The sequence below is a fragment of the Sciurus carolinensis genome, chromosome 15 (genome assembly GCF_902686445.1).
Source record: "Sciurus carolinensis chromosome 15, mSciCar1.2, whole genome shotgun sequence".
Taxonomy (NCBI): domain Eukaryota; kingdom Metazoa; phylum Chordata; class Mammalia; order Rodentia; family Sciuridae; genus Sciurus; species Sciurus carolinensis.
The window spans coordinates 44,813,546-44,830,486 of NC_062227.1; the positions used below are offsets into that span (position 1 = coordinate 44,813,546).

At 34.9% G+C, this 16,941-nt stretch overlaps 1 protein-coding gene across 1 annotated transcript in view; it reads left to right on the forward strand.

The window, feature by feature from the left end:
* Positions 1–16,941, forward strand: part of Galnt1 (polypeptide N-acetylgalactosaminyltransferase 1) — a 126,239-nt gene that overhangs the window by 31,664 nt on the left and 77,634 nt on the right. The window contains exons 3-4 of the mRNA XM_047526397.1: positions 4,703–4,948; positions 13,315–13,489. Of these exons, the coding sequence (XP_047382353.1) occupies positions 4,810–4,948; positions 13,315–13,489 (314 nt within the window). The 5' untranslated portion in view covers positions 4,703–4,809. The remainder of the gene's footprint in view (positions 1–4,702; positions 4,949–13,314; positions 13,490–16,941) is intronic.

The following is a 16,941-nucleotide window of genomic DNA, read 5'->3' on the forward strand; positions in this document are numbered from 1 at the left end:
AATTTTTACTACTCTCTTGCTATTAGAACTCTGTTTCAAGTTATACAATAAATACAGAGTACATGGAGAAAGTTCCATGCTTGAAAGTGAAGCGTTGTGAGTTTAAAAATAGATTTCCCGTTTTTAAAAAAAATTTTTGGTACCGGGGATTGAACTCAGGGGCACTCAACCACTGAGCCACATCTCTAGCCTATTTTTGAATTTTATTTATTTTGAATTTTATTTATTTATTTTTGAATTTTGCTTAGTGTCTTCCCATTGCTTAGTGTCTTCCCGTTGCTGCGGCTGGCTTTGAACTTGGGATCCTCCTGCCTCAGCCTCCTGAGCCACTGGGATTATAGGAATGAGCCACTGTTCCTGGCTTTTCTTTTTCTTTTTTCTTTTCTTTTCTTTTCTTTTTTTTTTAATTTTTACAACTTCACAGACCCTTTAGTACTAGTAGTATGCAATATGAATCTTCTAGGGCAAATATAAGTGTATAACATTTCCCCAACTTACTTGACAATGATGGAATTTCTTTAGTGAAGACTCACTCAAGTATGGGTCCTGCAGTACCAGTGTTCTTTAGAAAAAACAGGAGAGTGGGAAACATTGATTAAAGGACAGTGGGAAACCATGAAAAGATTTTAGGTAAAGGAGAGTCAGAAACAAAACAACTGTAGAAAAAACTGACTTGAAACTTAACTTATACTGCCTACTGATAAAACTTGTTTGAAAATTTCTCTATCTGAATGTGTCTTTTCCTGCCAGTTTTCTTGGGTTGGTGTTTCTCTCTAAACTAAGAAAAGATTCTTGAAGGAGATAAAACTGATATAACATTGTGTTAAGATTTTCACAAACTAAGAAGACATAAAACTACTCATCTAATAGAATAGTAAACCAGACTTCAATAGGCACATCAGAGAAGAAATGGAATGACCAGTAATTTCAGATGATGGGGAAATGCACATTAAAACTACATTAATATACCAACTACACACTCACCAGTATTGTCAAAAACAAAAATCTGACAACAGTAAGTCTGGCCAAGGATTGAATACATCTACCAGAATTCTTAGGTAGTTTGTTTCGACCACCTGGGAAAACAAATTGATGTTATCTAATCTTATTGAAAATACCCATACCTTCTGACCTCATACTCCAGGCATATAATCTAGATCAGGGGTCATTGTGATGACTCATGAATTAAGAATAGTTTTTAACATTTTTAAGTGCTTAAAAATAGAGTAACATTTTATATGTATTTTGTAATATGAAAATTATATGATTCACATTTCAGTGTCTATAAATAAATTGTTGAATATTGTCACATTCATTTATGGAAGCATTCACAGTAGAACCAGAGTTTAGTGTTTGCAACAGAGATTGACCCACAAAACACAAAACCTAATTTTTTTTTTCATTCCATGGATTGAATTCAGGGGGCACTTAACCCACTTAACCATTTAACCACATCCTGGGCCTTTTTTATTTTTTATTTTGAAGAAGGGTCTCACTAAACTGCTTAGGGCCTTGCTACTGGCCTCAAACTTGTGATCCTCCTGCCTCAGCCTCCCACATTCCTGGAATTGCAGGCATGCTCCACCATGGGCACCAAAACCTAAAATTTTTATCATCTGGCCCTTTGCCGTAAAAGTGGGGCAACCTCTACCCTGCATAAATACTTCTGTATTTGTGTGCCAGGGAACATGTTCTGTATAGTTGTAGCATACTACTTATAATAACAAATGTGAAAAGAACTTAAAGGCCCATTAAGGGTAAAGAAACTGTGATATTCTAAACTGATAGAATATTGTTCAGTAGCGAAAATGAATTAACTACAACTATGTTCAGTATATGGATGAATCTCAGAACACAATGTTAGAAAAACAGCAATTCTCAGAATTTTCCATTTGTAAACATTTTTCACTACTGAATAGTGTATCTCAGTGCTTAGAGGAGCGAATGGGAATGGGGATAAGGGCCCAGAATCTTGAACCAGGAAGCCTCCTTTGTTTGTGTCTGTTACATATCTGTTCTTTAAGTATACAGCAATATATGTGCCATTTTGACATAACTCTATGTAGATATCATAGCTATCTATGATATGAGGATTAAGACATATGATGTTGTTTAACACACAGTACTCAAACCAGGTATGGTGACACACACCTGTAATCCCAGCAACGTGGAAGCTGAGGCAGAAGGATCACAATTTCAAAACCAGCCTCAGCAACTTAATGAGGCTTTTAGCAACATAGTGAGACCCTGTCTCAAATTTTAAAAAAGGATTGGGGATATGACTCCTTGGTTAAGTACTCCCTAGGTTCAATCCCCAGTATTCCACTCCACACTCCAAAAAAAAAGACACAATTCTTAGTGGTTGTGGTGGGAAGAGGGGTATCTGTTGAACACATTATTTGTTAAAAAATCAAAATGCAGAATAATTATGAAGGTCTTTCATGTTACCACTTTGTAGTTATACCCACTTTCTCCCCGCTCCCTATAATGAAGCCACTGAAGAAAATTAAAGCATTTGAGTCAAAATAGATATTACAAACTTATTTTAAAATTGAATTATTTACTGTCTGTTCTGAATGACTGAAAGGACACAAAACCCCTTGACAATGGAGTTTAACTGGAAAGTAAATTTACAGGTAGTTTTTTATCTTTCTGTGTTTGCTAGGTTCTTTACCTTGAACATATATTACTTTATGAATAGAATGTGAAAAATCTGAAACAGTTCTGATCCCAGGCCCTTTGGATAAGGAATGCTCAATCTGTACTACAATTTGTTTATCCATTTGTCAGGTGATGGATATTTAATTGTTTCCAGATTTTGATTATGATTTAACTGCTGTAAGGATTTGGATACAGGGAATGGGGATATTAAAAAAATGTGCATACAGGTCTTTGTGTAGACATGTTTTCCTTTATCTTGAGGGCTTTCCTCTGAAAAACTGAACTGACTGTATGTTAGTTTAAAAAATTATTAAGATTTTAGAGACAGTGAAGCCACATTTGAAATTCATTTCATGAGTAATCAAATGCTTTGCCAGTGACCAAAAGAGGTGTAACCTTTCATGTGAAATAACTCAGAATATAAATTTATATATCTGTTTCTGTGGAGAGAACTGTTGTTTCATGACATTGTGCCCTATAATCCTTTTACCCGTTACCATAATTATGGGTAGCTGCTCACTGCATGTGACACAGTATCAAGTGTTAAATTGATTTAGCATGGTTTTAAGACAGGAGTATGGCAGTAGCATCCTTGTTCTCACCTTGCAGTCAGAGAATGTTTGTCTGATGAAAGAGAAATCAGAGACTCCAGAGAGATGAGCAGAAAAAGTAATATTTTACACTTCAAAGTATTCCTTATATTTTTTTAGGTGATTTTCAGATTGTTGTCTAGCAACCCTGTGAAGAGCTACTATATGTATTTTATATATAAAATCACTCACCTGTCCTGAATTGTTTAGGTTGTTTAGCCATCTCTGCTGGCTACCTTGGAACTTGTTACATAAAGTTGCCCTTGTAAACAAGAAGCTACATCCTATCAGCCCATGCTTTAGAACATTTGCTTATGTGGCTCTCAGCATGGAACACACATGCATACTATATAATTCTTCTGTTTACATCATTGGAATGCCCTTGGTTTATCGCTCTCCTGATCAGCAGTGACACAGGTCTTTGAACTTGGGTGTCAGTTACACAATGACATAATTCCTTTTCTCTCTGAGGTCTCAAACTGCACCATAGCTTACCAAGATGAATTAGTTTTATTTTATTTTTTGTTTTGGTACTGGGAATTATCCCAGGGACACTCTACAACTGAACTGCATCCCCAGCCCTTTTCATTTTTTAATTTTGAGACAGGATCTTTCTCAATAACTGCCCAAGCTAGACTTGAAATTGCCATCCTCCTGTCTCAGCTTCCTGAGTTGCTGGTTATTATAGCATGCTCTACCTCCCCTGGCAAGATAAACTTATTATGTGCCAGAAACATTTCTAGTCAAACTATCCCAGTTTACTTTCAAATTTGGTTACAGTTACTCCAGTCACTTTCTCATACTATTACAACAGAAGAATGAAAAATGGTTTGGTGGGAAATAGAAACTAAAAATCAGGGAAGTCAGAGTGAAGACTCCATCTCTGATTGTATGATACCTTTTTCTTTTTCATGATATTTTCTGTGTTTCCTGAGTGATTGGTGATTGTAGAGTTTTTCGGATAGGATTCAGTGGGGAAGAAGAACAAGAGTTACTCTGAAGAACTGCTGCAGTACAGGCTATGGGGAGATCTTTGGATATGAATGTGGATTTTTGAAATAGGTGGGATCGCTTCTTGTTTAAATTCCCAAGGCAATTAATAGATTAGTTTTGCCTTAGCATTTAATATAGCAGTTGTATAGAAAGGGAGTCAATACCCATGTATTTGATGGGTGTGAAATAGCATACTTGATGTTGTTTTAATTCATATGTCTAATTATAGGGAATTGAGCACATTTCTACACGTTTGTTGACTATGTATCTTTTCCTTCTGCAAAGTGCTTGTTAAAATCCTTTATCATTTTTATACTGGATACAGCTTTTTAAAGAGTTATTTATATAATCATGAAGTTTCATATTATTAATGAAATTAATATCTTAATATATTAATCAGACAATTAATTTTCCAGGTTCCAGATTTTTAAGTCAGTCTTTTCTTTTTTTCCTTATAGGGTGTGAACGTGATTTCTGATGAAACTGGATTGGAATCATTTTCATGATCTTTGTATATTTATATATATATATATATTTTAAAATTTTGCATTTGACTTAAAGTGCCATGAGAAAATTTGCATATTGCAAGGTGGTCTTAGCCACCTCCTTAATTTGGGTACTGTTGGATATGTTCTTGCTGCTTTACTTCAGTGAATGCAACAAATGTGATGAGAAAAAGGAGAGAGGACTTCCTGCTGGGGATGGTGAGTGATATTTTATAATACAACTATTTTGATAAACATATCACTAGTTTTCACTAGTTTGAATAATATAAAATTTAAGCATTTTAGATATAATTCCTAACTTCCTATATATGTTTTGATCCTATTTCCAACAATTCTTTAATGGGTTCTTCTAATATTAAAGTATCATTATTGAGTCACTCAGTTTTGGTTTTACATTCAATATTAAGTATAGTTAATTTTCTACAAATTATTTTATGTTAGCAAATAATGTAGGAAATTTCTTAGTGGGAGCTATCAAAATTTTACAAAAGATTAGTCTAATGCCACATGCTGGTTGGAGCATTAAAATGATACTATCATTTATCAAGAGATGTTTCTCCTGCCCTGTGATCTTATTCTTATGGGGAAGAAGTTTTATAGATACATGTGATCTGAAGAGTTCTTTTGTTGATGCTACAGATAGCTCCAGTTAGTGCTTTTAGGGGAGGGCTTAGGATCAGGATATAGAATAGGGGCTATAGTGAGATCATTGCAATGATATGGGGGCGGGGAGAAGAAAAGAAAATATGGAAGGCCAAGATAGGTAGTACTGATATTTTGGCAGAGAACACTTAGAAAAATTCAGTTTTAAACATGTTACCTTTTTTTCCTTTCTTCTTCAGCTATAATGAAAATAACTGTACTGTGAAGAGTTATTAGTTTAACTGTTCTAGGCTCTGAATTCTCTGATAGAATGCATGGCTATATAATACTTCCACTGTTTTAGGAATATTATGCAAATAATAGTTTTTTTAGCATAGGTTTTCTTTGAGTATATAGCCACATTTGAATTTTTTTTACACTTTTATTAGAGAAAAGGTATTCCCTCAAAATTTATAATCCAAAAATTATTCATTTGTATTGGTAACTGCCTATTTAACCATAAATTTTATAGATGGATTTATATAGCCAATTCAGTTTATTTCTTCTTGGGAAATTTGCCTTAAATAAGGTTCTGTTGCTAGCATGGGATGCTAGTAATACCTAGGCTAACCATTAACTTTTTAATTTTTTGCTTTTTCCATAAGTTTTAATAAAACACTATTTTATTCAAAGTCAGCTTATTAATTTGCATAATATTTACTTTATGACTCCTCTGTTTAGTGACTTTACTGGGTAATAAAACACTAACTCTGTAACTGTTGTTAGAGCTATACCTCCTGTATGTATACCTGTAAATCACAGAATAGTATTACCATTCTCCAGTAAGAAGTTCAAGTATTCTTTTATCAAACAGAATGGATTAAATTTCCCCTCATTCTACCTTAGTTCAGTGCCATTGTAGAGGGAGATTATAGTGTTCTATCTTAAATTCAAAGGCCTAAAAGTGAGAAAGAATAGAACCTGTTAACTTGTGAAGATTCACTTGGCATATATTTTTAAAATGCTGATACATTGCTGAACAATGTACTACTAGGTTCTGGTGATAACATGGTTGAACAACAACTTAAGTGAGACAGAATTCCTCTGTTCAAGAAACTCAGTCTTGAGCTGGGGTTTGGCTCAGAGGTAGAGCACTTGCCTAGCACATGTGAGGCACTGGGTTCGATTCTCAGCACTGCATGTAAATAAATAAAAGTAAAGGTGCATTGACAACTAAAAAAATATTTAAAAAAAAGAAACTCAGTCTAATGGAGAGAAAGAATAATTCTAAACTAATGATATAATAGAAATCACAGAAGTATATGAGTAGAAAGGAAGGAAGGGCTTGGGGTGACTGAGAAGGTATAACAAGGCAGTGTGCTCCAATCGAGTATCAGAGTAAGTAGATATTGTCAGATTTGGTGTGGGAGATGAATACTGGCTAAACCAAGGAAAGAAGCATGTGCAAGATAAGGGAAAGTTGATGGATTGGAGGATTCATGGGATGAATTTTGGGAAGTGGCAGAAGCCGCATCATGAATGTCACAAAATCCTTATGGCATACTGAGGATTTTGAACTTTATCCTGTAGTCAGTGGCATGCCCTTGAAGATTTTTAAACAAGGAAGTTAAGTCATCCTAACTCGAGATCAAATCTGTATTTTAGAAGAACTCTTTGGTGGTCATGTGGCTATTGGACTCGAAGAGAATGTGACAGGTAACAAAGACCATTTGGAGGTTATGGTGAAAATTTGGGAATGTACCCACAGCCTGCACTAAAATGATACTGGAGGTGGAGAGAAAATGCATATACATGAAAAGTGTTACTGGAATTTATGTAACTTGGGAAGCATTGAATATTGGGAAAAAGAGAAAGAAAAGTTTAAGGTGACTCTTAGGTCTCCTTGGTTAGACAAATTGTTAAGAAGTGGAACTCCCAGAGGATGAGCAGCTTTGATGTGATTCTGGCGTGACATTTGTGTAGATTTTACCTAAGATGAAGTGTTTCTGATATATTTGGTAATGGAGTTTCTAATGACTCTGGCATTTCAGAGTGTGGAGACCTGTGGATTTGATGTACGAGTGAAGTAGTAAAGATGTGTAACTTGTTCTCTAGGAAGTTTTGGCATGAAAGGGAGGTAGTGAAACAAAAGTTACAAGGAAGGAATAGAGCCAAAGTTGGTTTTCTACAGATGTATATATTATTTATGTTAGTTGAGAAGAGAGGTTTTAAATATAGAGGAAAAAAGGAATGCTTGAAAGAGCAAATTATAATGAGACAGTGTGGTATCAAAACTATAAGAAAAGGATTATTCTTAAGGAGTATCTTAAGGTAAATAACAATTTAAAAACACTAGTGGCATGAACCTCAAAAAAAATAAAAATAAAAAAAAGAGTAGGTTTTGCACAAAATAAGGGAGAAATGGTCTGGAAATAACAGTGTGGAGCTGGAGAAAAGGCAAGTGAACAATTCTCCCAGAAAAGGTTGTGAGGTTAGTGAACCGTGGAGGAGAGCTGGATTTGCGTCAAACCTGTAGATGGGGCAAGATGAAGAGACTTTGTAATGACCGGGGCATGAGGGTGAGGGGGTGTTCTTTTGGGCAGGTGTTTGGTATTCAGTGGGACAGACTGAGAAGGAAGTCAGCAGTTGAAGAGTAAGAGAAGAGGGCTGAGACTTGAGCCAGAAGGCAACCTTGAAGGCCCGAAGTGATGATGTTTCTCACAGGGCTTTGGAGCTGCTGGTTTCATACTGTAAAAACAGTCAAGAGGTTGAATCGAAAGGAAGAGAAGTGATTAGGGGAAAAGGTACAGTTGAAAACTCTGCCCTGAAGTGAAGTTTCATTGTAGTGGTTGTACAATTTAAAGTTCTGTCAGAGTCCTGTCATTCATTATTTAGGTTCTACTTCCTTTAAGGAATGGAGGGCCATTCCTTAGTGATTCCATAGGAGTTTGTTTTGTTTTCCTGAGTAGTTTTCTCTCAGTTTTGTACTTGAGTTTTATGTTCTAGACTATCTGAAAATAACAAAATTCTTCTGATGTTAGAGTGTTAGATGGGGCTTCTTTGAAATACCAAGGTTAGTGTGGGTTATAGGCCGGGAATTCTACTTTTCAGTATTAGCTCACTCATTCAGTTTATGAATTAGGATGGAGTGTTCAATATTTTTATAGGTACAGTTTTAAGTAGGAATTGATCTATCAGGCTTACCACTGTACTTCATATCCAGATCATTGAAATATTGATGGTTCAACTTTCAGGTTCTTTTGTTGAAATTATTCTAGTTGTAAAATATTATGAAACCTTGAGGGCACACTTTACAGAAGAGTTTCCAGTTATTAAAAATAAAAATATTATTATTAAAAGCTTTCAGAAACTCTATTAGAATTATTTAAAATCATTTAGAGTTTTATAAATTGAATATTAGATTGGAACAGAGGTTGAAATTGGCAAGGATATTGAAGTAGCAGTGTTAGAAATAAATTTATAGATGAAATCTTGATGTTTAAAAGAATGAGATAATGTACTACATTTCATTATATCTTATACCTTTGTTTATAGGATACCTATTTTATATGCCACTGTGAAAGCAACTGTATTCCAATTCAGAGATGTTAATATTTGGAAAAAAGGTTTTGGAATAGGTGAAATGTATTACATAAAGACAATAAAGATGATAACTTTTAATAAGGTAAAATATAGTTTGGAAAAAAAGAAAAAAATTTTGCCTTTATTAATAATTTTTCTCCAGAAAAGGAGTTGTAACTTTGTACCTCTTTATTCTATTTTCATGAGAAAACCACAGATTAGAAATTTGAAAGATTGATTAAAGTACACTCAAAGTATGCCCTCTAGTTTATGTATGTTTTACGTTCATGCTTTCAGAGTGGATCAGTAGTTTTCTTGGTAATTAAGTTTATTAAAACATGATACTTTTCTAATTATCATGTATATGAAGTTTAACTGAAGTATTTTTTTCCTCACATAATACTTTGGGACAATACTGTGTTAGGTTTTCATCACTGTTATCAAAATACTGAGATAAATTATCTGTTGCTTTTGGGCCCGAGTAAGGCAGTGTGTCACGATGGGAGCACATGGCAGAGTAAGCTACTTGCCTCATGATGGCAGGGAAGCAAAAAGAGAAGAGTGGGAAGAAGCAGGCCAACATCCCCATATAGGGCATGTCCCCATGTCACCAGAAAGAAAATTTGAACCAGTTTCCAACTCTTAAAGTTCTACCACCATCCATCCAGTAGTGCCACGAACTAGGAACCAGGCATTTTAATACACAGGTCTTTGCAGGTACCCTTATCCAAACTTTAACAGACACCTTTGTCATTCCCTTGTTAAAGTTAATTTGGTTCTTAGAAATGATCTGCATGTAGAATTTTATTCCAAGAAAGTTTTTTCGGTTGTTGAAATGACACCTCAGCCCCTTTTTAGTTAATTTCAAACAAAAATTGTCCTAAACTCTTGCATGTGTGTTTGGTACTGGGGCTTGAACCCAAGCCCTGATGCTTACTAAGCATGCACTCCAGCTCTGAACTATACTCTGAGACCCTAAGTTCACTTTTAATTTATAAGAAAGATGGGTGAGTACATGGAAACTTAATACCACCTTTTTTTTGTTGGTTGCTTTCTACTAATAATAGTTAAATGTATTCACTAGCTGCTTGCATTTTATCCAGGCCTTTTTGCCAAGGAAAATTAATAGTTCATGTAATTCTTCAGGACATTACCATTTCTTTATTAGAGTATTATGGTAGATTCTGTAAGTCATGCAGTAGTCATACAACTTTTTTTTTCTTTTGAGTGGGGGTATTGGGGATTGAACTCAGGGACACTTGACCACCGAGCCACATCCCCAGCCCTGTTTTATATTTTATTTAGAGACAGGGTCTCACTGAGCTGCTTAGCACCTCACTTTGGCTGAGACTGGCTTTTTTTTTTGTGGTGCTATATCCCCAACCCTGAGACTGACTTTGAACTCATGATCCTCCTGCCTCAGCCTCCTGAGCTGTTAGGAGACTACAACTTTTGGTTAATGGTAATTTTTAATGTGGCTCTGATAGCTCATGTGTACCAGTAATTTAGATGTAGGCCTTATATCAGAATTTAAATTATAGTAAGTACCAGGTAATTAAACTTATAAAATATTGTAGCAGGATTATATGTGTTGTACATTCTTGACTTGATTCTTTAAGATCTCAAAGTCAACAACCATGGGGTGATGTTTAAATTTCTAATCATATCTAGTTTCTTATGCTATAAGCAGTCATGCTTATACTATATAGTACTTAAATGATAATAATTTCTTTAATTTCTTGAGTCCTTCTTCATGCCCACCACCATGGAAATTTGAAACAAACAAAGCAAGAATAGAAAATTAAACTTATATCATCTGGCTTCAAGAGTTGTCAGTTCATGGCTAGTCTTGTGGTACAGATGCGTCTTTCTCTTTGTTCCCCAACCTTCCTTTTTGTCTTTGAAAAAGAAGAAATTGTATTGTTTCTTTTTGCAGTTTACCACAGCCAGAATTTGCAACCCTTTTAATATTGTTTATAATGTCCTTCTGTCCCCCGTATTCCTGTAAATTGGTAGTTGGTCCAGAGGCTTGATCAGATTTAGGATCTTTATTATCTCAGTAAAAACAAATTATAGATGATGTTTGTATAACTTAATACTCGTAATTTTTAAATTGAGCAGCATGAAAATATATCTGTTTTAACCTTATACCAAAATAGAGCAAAGGTAAAAGAAGAATATTTATAATCAGGGCCACTAGATATCTCCCACCTACTCTTTATGTGTGCCATCCATAAAAGATCATTGTCACCTCTGCTCCTTCCTGTTGATTCTTGCACATTCCAATCCCAGAATCTGTTGATTGTTCTTTACTTTCAGAGGTAAGTAAACAGACATGACCTTTAAGAGTTTTATGATTAATGATTTCAAAGTTAAAAAAAAAAAAGACATTACACATCTTTCTATACTAGTGTTACCGTTTTTATTATACTTTTTGAGAATTTTTAAAAAATTCTGCCAACCCTTATATTTAAAGAGTTTACTTGCTTGGTAGACAGTTGACATAATTTGTTTTCAAAAACTATTACTTGAGTTTCCTACAGTTTTGAAAATTATTTCTTAATATTTTAATGTCCTTCCTAAAACCAGTTTATTCTAAGAATGGGGAAAATTACTGTACATCATTTTTCTCTTAAGAGTTCTGTGAAATAGATTTTTATATTCTGAGAAAGTTGTTGAGAACACACTGAATAATTCCATATTCTGCTTCTCCATTATTGGTAGATTGCTTTGTACCACCATCTGTAACCGTCATCCTACAGAACAGCTTTACAACTAGTGCTGTTATTGGGCAGATGAAACCTGATTGAAGAGATGGCTCTTCAGTTCCCTTGATGCTAGCATTAAAAAAAAAAAAAAAAAAAAAAAAAAAAAAAATTATATCTAATTGGTAGATATTTTGAGAATGCCTAAAAAACACAGTAGAAGGGCCCGACATGGTGGTGTACACCTGTAATCCCTGTCAGGAGAGGATTCCTGCAGGAGAATCACAAGTTCAAGGCCAGCCTCAGCAACTTTGTGAGACCTTGACTCAAAAAATAAAAAGGGTTGAGGATGTTACTCAGTGTGGTAGTGCACCCCTGGGTTCAATCCCCAGCAAAACACGCACGTGCACACACACACACACACATACGTACACACACCCCACAAATATAAAAACCACTAGAGGAAAATAAAACTTTCAGCTTTAAAAATAAGCAAGTAACATGCAGAACTTATTTTCATTCCATTCTTGGCCTTACCACATTCTCTGTCCCTTTTACATGAGAAATATAACACAATATTTTCCAAGTTCAGTGTCTCAGAACATGTTTTTCTTGGAACATTATTAACATCTCAGAAACATAAAATAAGGAACAATGTTTGGGAAGGGCTAATCTGGCATATTACTTATTTTGTATTACACACACATATACATGTAATGGTGTAACATTACTTTCGATTAGAATTATTGTTCCTGATGTCCCATCTTGCATAAACCTCATTATAATGCCTAACATTATCAAGTGTAGGATTTTCATCTTGACTTACTTTGAATAGCATTTTTACTTACATATTAATTCAGCATATAGTTAACAAAGCTTTTATAAGGCACCAAGCTAAACTCCATAGAAGATGTGTGAATGACTCAAATCCCAGCCAAAAAGAGATTGTGTCTTGGTGGGAGGTGTTGTGTAACAGGTTTAGCAATCATTACGGTTGGAGCTAGCAATTGATTAGTGATGTAAAAGTCCTAGGTGAAATGGTGTGATAATCAAGAATAGTAAGTTATTTCCATAGAAAGATTCAAAAAACTGCAGGCAAGAAAAGCTATTTTAGTTGGGCCTGACCTGACAAATTGGGGTTTTATAATACGGAGATCGGAGTAGGAATGGGGATGTCAAGGGAGAGGACCTGTTTTGAGAAAGACATGAAAGCAAGAGAACATGAGGCACATTTGAAGGAAATTAGTGAGTCAGTATCAAACTGAAGGAAGGAATACTGAGGGGTGGTGGAGGAGCACCAAATAGGTGATTGGTTTGGAAAGTTTAGTTAAATTCTTTATTAAAGAGGCTAGACTTTAGGAGACCATGAAAAAAAACAGTGAAGGCTCTGCTTTAGGAAACTTAATGTGGTAAAAATATTTGAGATGGGGAATGCAAAGCTATGCAGCAATTCAGATGAGTGGGACAAAGTGAGTACATCTTGAGTCAGGTAATCCCAGCATGGACATGGAGGACAGCCCAGGCCCTTGGTGGTATTAACAGAGTGGGAGAATATGGGCCGAGAAATGGCTCTGGTTTTTGAAGGCACAATTTCAACTCAAATGTTATTAAACAGAAACATAAAGTATGTTTATGAAATTAACGTTATTAATTATTGCTATGAAATTAACGTTAGTTAAGTTTCCTTATTCTTAGTTCTAGAGCCAGTACAAAAACCTCATGAAGGTCCTGGAGAAATGGGGAAACCAGTCGTCATTCCTAAAGAGGATCAAGAAAAGATGAAAGAGATGTTTAAAATCAATCAGTTCAATTTAATGGCAAGCGAGATGATTGCACTCAACAGATCTTTACCAGATGTTAGGTTAGAAGGGTAAGTACCTAATGTGGTTCCATTAGTATTCGAATGAAAAACATTCTGAATTCCCAGTAAATTGCACTTAAGTGCTCATTGTTCTTAAATGTCACATTTATTAAGTTACTACTTAATGCAGTTAAAACATTTAAATGATAATAATACCTCGAGATATTGCTGATCTAATGACTATTCCAATTATTAGAAAATAATCGTTTATCTTAATGGATTAATAGGGAGATTTTAAACTTCGTTATTACCAAAATATTCATGTAGTTTTTACAAGACATGAGTTGTGTATAACATGCAGTGAAGTACATGGTCATAAGTGTATAGCTTATTGAATTTTTATTATGTATGCAACTGTGTAACCATCATCTCAAACAAGACAGAACATCTTCACTCCTGATATTTCCCTCATTTTCCATTTCACTCATTGATTCCCCCCCACCCAGAGGTAACCATTGTTTTGACCTTTCTAAATACAGTTTAATTATGTCTTTGTTTTTAATTTTTTTATGAGTAGATCCACATAGTAGGTAGGTATGTGTGTGTTCTTTTGTCTTTGAGACTCATATTGTTGCATATACCTGACATTTTTCTCGCCACAGTAGTATCAGGGTTGTATTGTGAATATACCATGGTTTTTTACATTGACAGATACTTGGGTTATTTCCACATTTTAACTATTGTAAATAAAGTCATTATGACATTCTTGTGCATGCCTTTTGGATGGGTTAAACTTTCATTTTTATTGTGGAAGGGAGAATAGACTAAAAATGTATATAGCCAAACATTTTTCCAAAATGTTTTTATCAATTTCCATTCTTATCAGTAATATAAAAGGTCTAGTTGTTCCTTGCGAAGAAGATAAAACAAAATATCTGGACTAGATAATAGGCCCTGTTAAAAGTAAAGGAACTGTGTAAAAAAACAAATGGATTAAGGGTTCATGTACATTCTGCCTGCTGAGACCCCTAGCCACCTTGCACTATATGGCTTTCATTATTGCAGCCAGGCTTTCCAGTCCCAGGCAAGAAATTGGAGAAACTTTCTCAGAGTTGGACTAGTCATATTGGAGAAAAGCACCATATAGACAATGGCTTTGTGGATTTTCCAAATAATCATCCTTTATGAAAGCTCATAGCTTATAAACTATCCATATTCAGTTTTTTGGTCTTCCATTCTTAATAACAGATAACCATGGAATACTAGACATTATAGGAAGTCCTCAAACATGAAAGGTAGAGTTTAAAACAAACAAAAGCAACTTGGAGGAAATAAAAACTATTCAGGAATAAGAAAAAAAAATTTATTAGAGCATTATAGTTATACATAGTAGTTGGGTTCATTTTGACAAAATCATGCATGCATTGACTTTATTGTACCCCCTTTCAGTCCCTGTTCATTTCCCTTCTCCCTCCCCCTATTCTTCCTCTACTGATCTTCCTTTCATACATTTACTTATTTATTGTTTTAATTTATAGAAAAAAAATTTTTAGTTGTCAATGGACCTTTATTTTATTTATTTATATGTGGTGCTGAGAATCAAACTCAGTGCCTTGCACAAGCTAGACAAGTGCTGTACCACTGAGCTACAACCCCAGCCCTACTTATGTATTTATTTTGATTGGTGCTTTCTACATATAAAGGTGGAATTCTCTGTGGTATGTTTTTATATGTACATAATGTGATTTTGTTAAATTCATTCAGCATTTCCTCCCCTGCCCCATCCCTCCCTTCTCCCCCTCAATCTCCCTCTACTCCTCTGTTCTTCCCTATAACTTTATGATATTTGGCTCTCCTACCTCACCTCTTGCCTTTTTCCCTTATTTTGCTCTAGCTTACACATATGAGAGAAAACATTCAACCCTTGATTTTTCTGAGTTTGGCTCATTTCACTTAGCATGATGTTCTCTAGTTTTATGTATTTACCAGCAAATGCTGTAATATCATTTCTTGTGACTGAGTAAAACTCCATTGTGTGTGTGTGTGTATACACACACACATATGTAAATGCCACATTTGCTTAATCCATTCATCTACTGATGGACATCTCGGCTGGTTCCATAATTTATCTATTGTGAATTGTGTTGCTGTAAACATGGGTATGCATGTATTGTTATAATATGCTGACTGTAGTTCTTTTGAATAAATACCAAGGAGTAGAATACCTGGGTCATGAGGTGGTACCATTCCTAGTTTTTTGAGGAATCCCCATCACTGCTTTCCAGAGTAGTTGTACTAATTTGCAGTCGCACCAACAATTTTTGAGTGTTCCTTTTTTCCACATCTTTGCCAGCATTTATTAGTTGTATTTTTGATGATTATTATTCTGACTGCAGTGAGATGAAATTTTAGTGTGGTTTTGATTTATGTTTCCCTGATTGTCAGAGACATTGAACACTTTTTCATGTATTTGTTGATCATTGGGTTTCTTCTTTTTTAAAAATGGACACAATACCTTTATTTATTTATTTTTATGTGGTGCTGGGGATCGGAGCCAATACCTCACACATGCTAGGCAAGTGCTCTACCATGGAGCTACAGCCCCAGCCCCTCTTCTTTTGAGAAACATCTGTTTAGCTCTTTTGCCCTTTTATTGACTGGGATATTTGCTGGGATTTTTTTGGGGGGGAGGGAATTAAGTGTTTTTGAGTTCTTTATATATTTTGAATATTAATCCCCTGTCAGAGAAGTAACGGGCAAAGATTTTCTCCCACTATAGTAGGCTCTCTCTTCACACTCTTAATCATTTCCTTTACTGTGCAGAAGCTTTTTAATTTGATGGTATCCCACTTATTGATTCTTTGTTTTATTTCTTGAGCTTTAGGGATCTTGTTAATAAGTAAGTTGGTGCCTGCAGCAGTATTAAGAATTGTTGACCCTATGTTTTCTTCTAGCAGTTGCAAGATTTCTGGTCTGATTTCTAAGTCTTTGATCCACTTTGATTTGACTTTTATGCTGGATGAATAGATAGGAATCTAGTTTCATTCTTCTACATATGAATATCCAGTTTTCCTAGAACTGTTTGTTAAGAAGACTTATCTTTCCTCCAACATACATTTTTGGCACTTTTGTTAGGTATCAGATGGCTGTATCTGTGGGTTTTTCTCTGGGTCTTCTATTCTGTTCCATGGGACTTCATGTGTGTTTTGATGCCAGTACCATGTTGTTTTAGTTACTATAGCTCTGCAGTATAATTTGAGATCAGGTATTGTGTTGTCTCCTGTATCACTCTAGAAGAAGAAAACTTCAAAAGATACTCAGAAAACCAACAAGAACTTTTGAAATAAAAAAAAAAAATGGAAGCAAAAATATAATAGCAGACCCAAAGGAAATCTTCCACACAAGTGTAACTAAAGAGTTGGACAAGAGTAAAAGCATCGGAAAATTGATTCAGATCTAATGTTTGAATAATTTCTGTATTCAGCCCAACTCTAAGTCAAGCATGTAGGTTTAATAAGTAA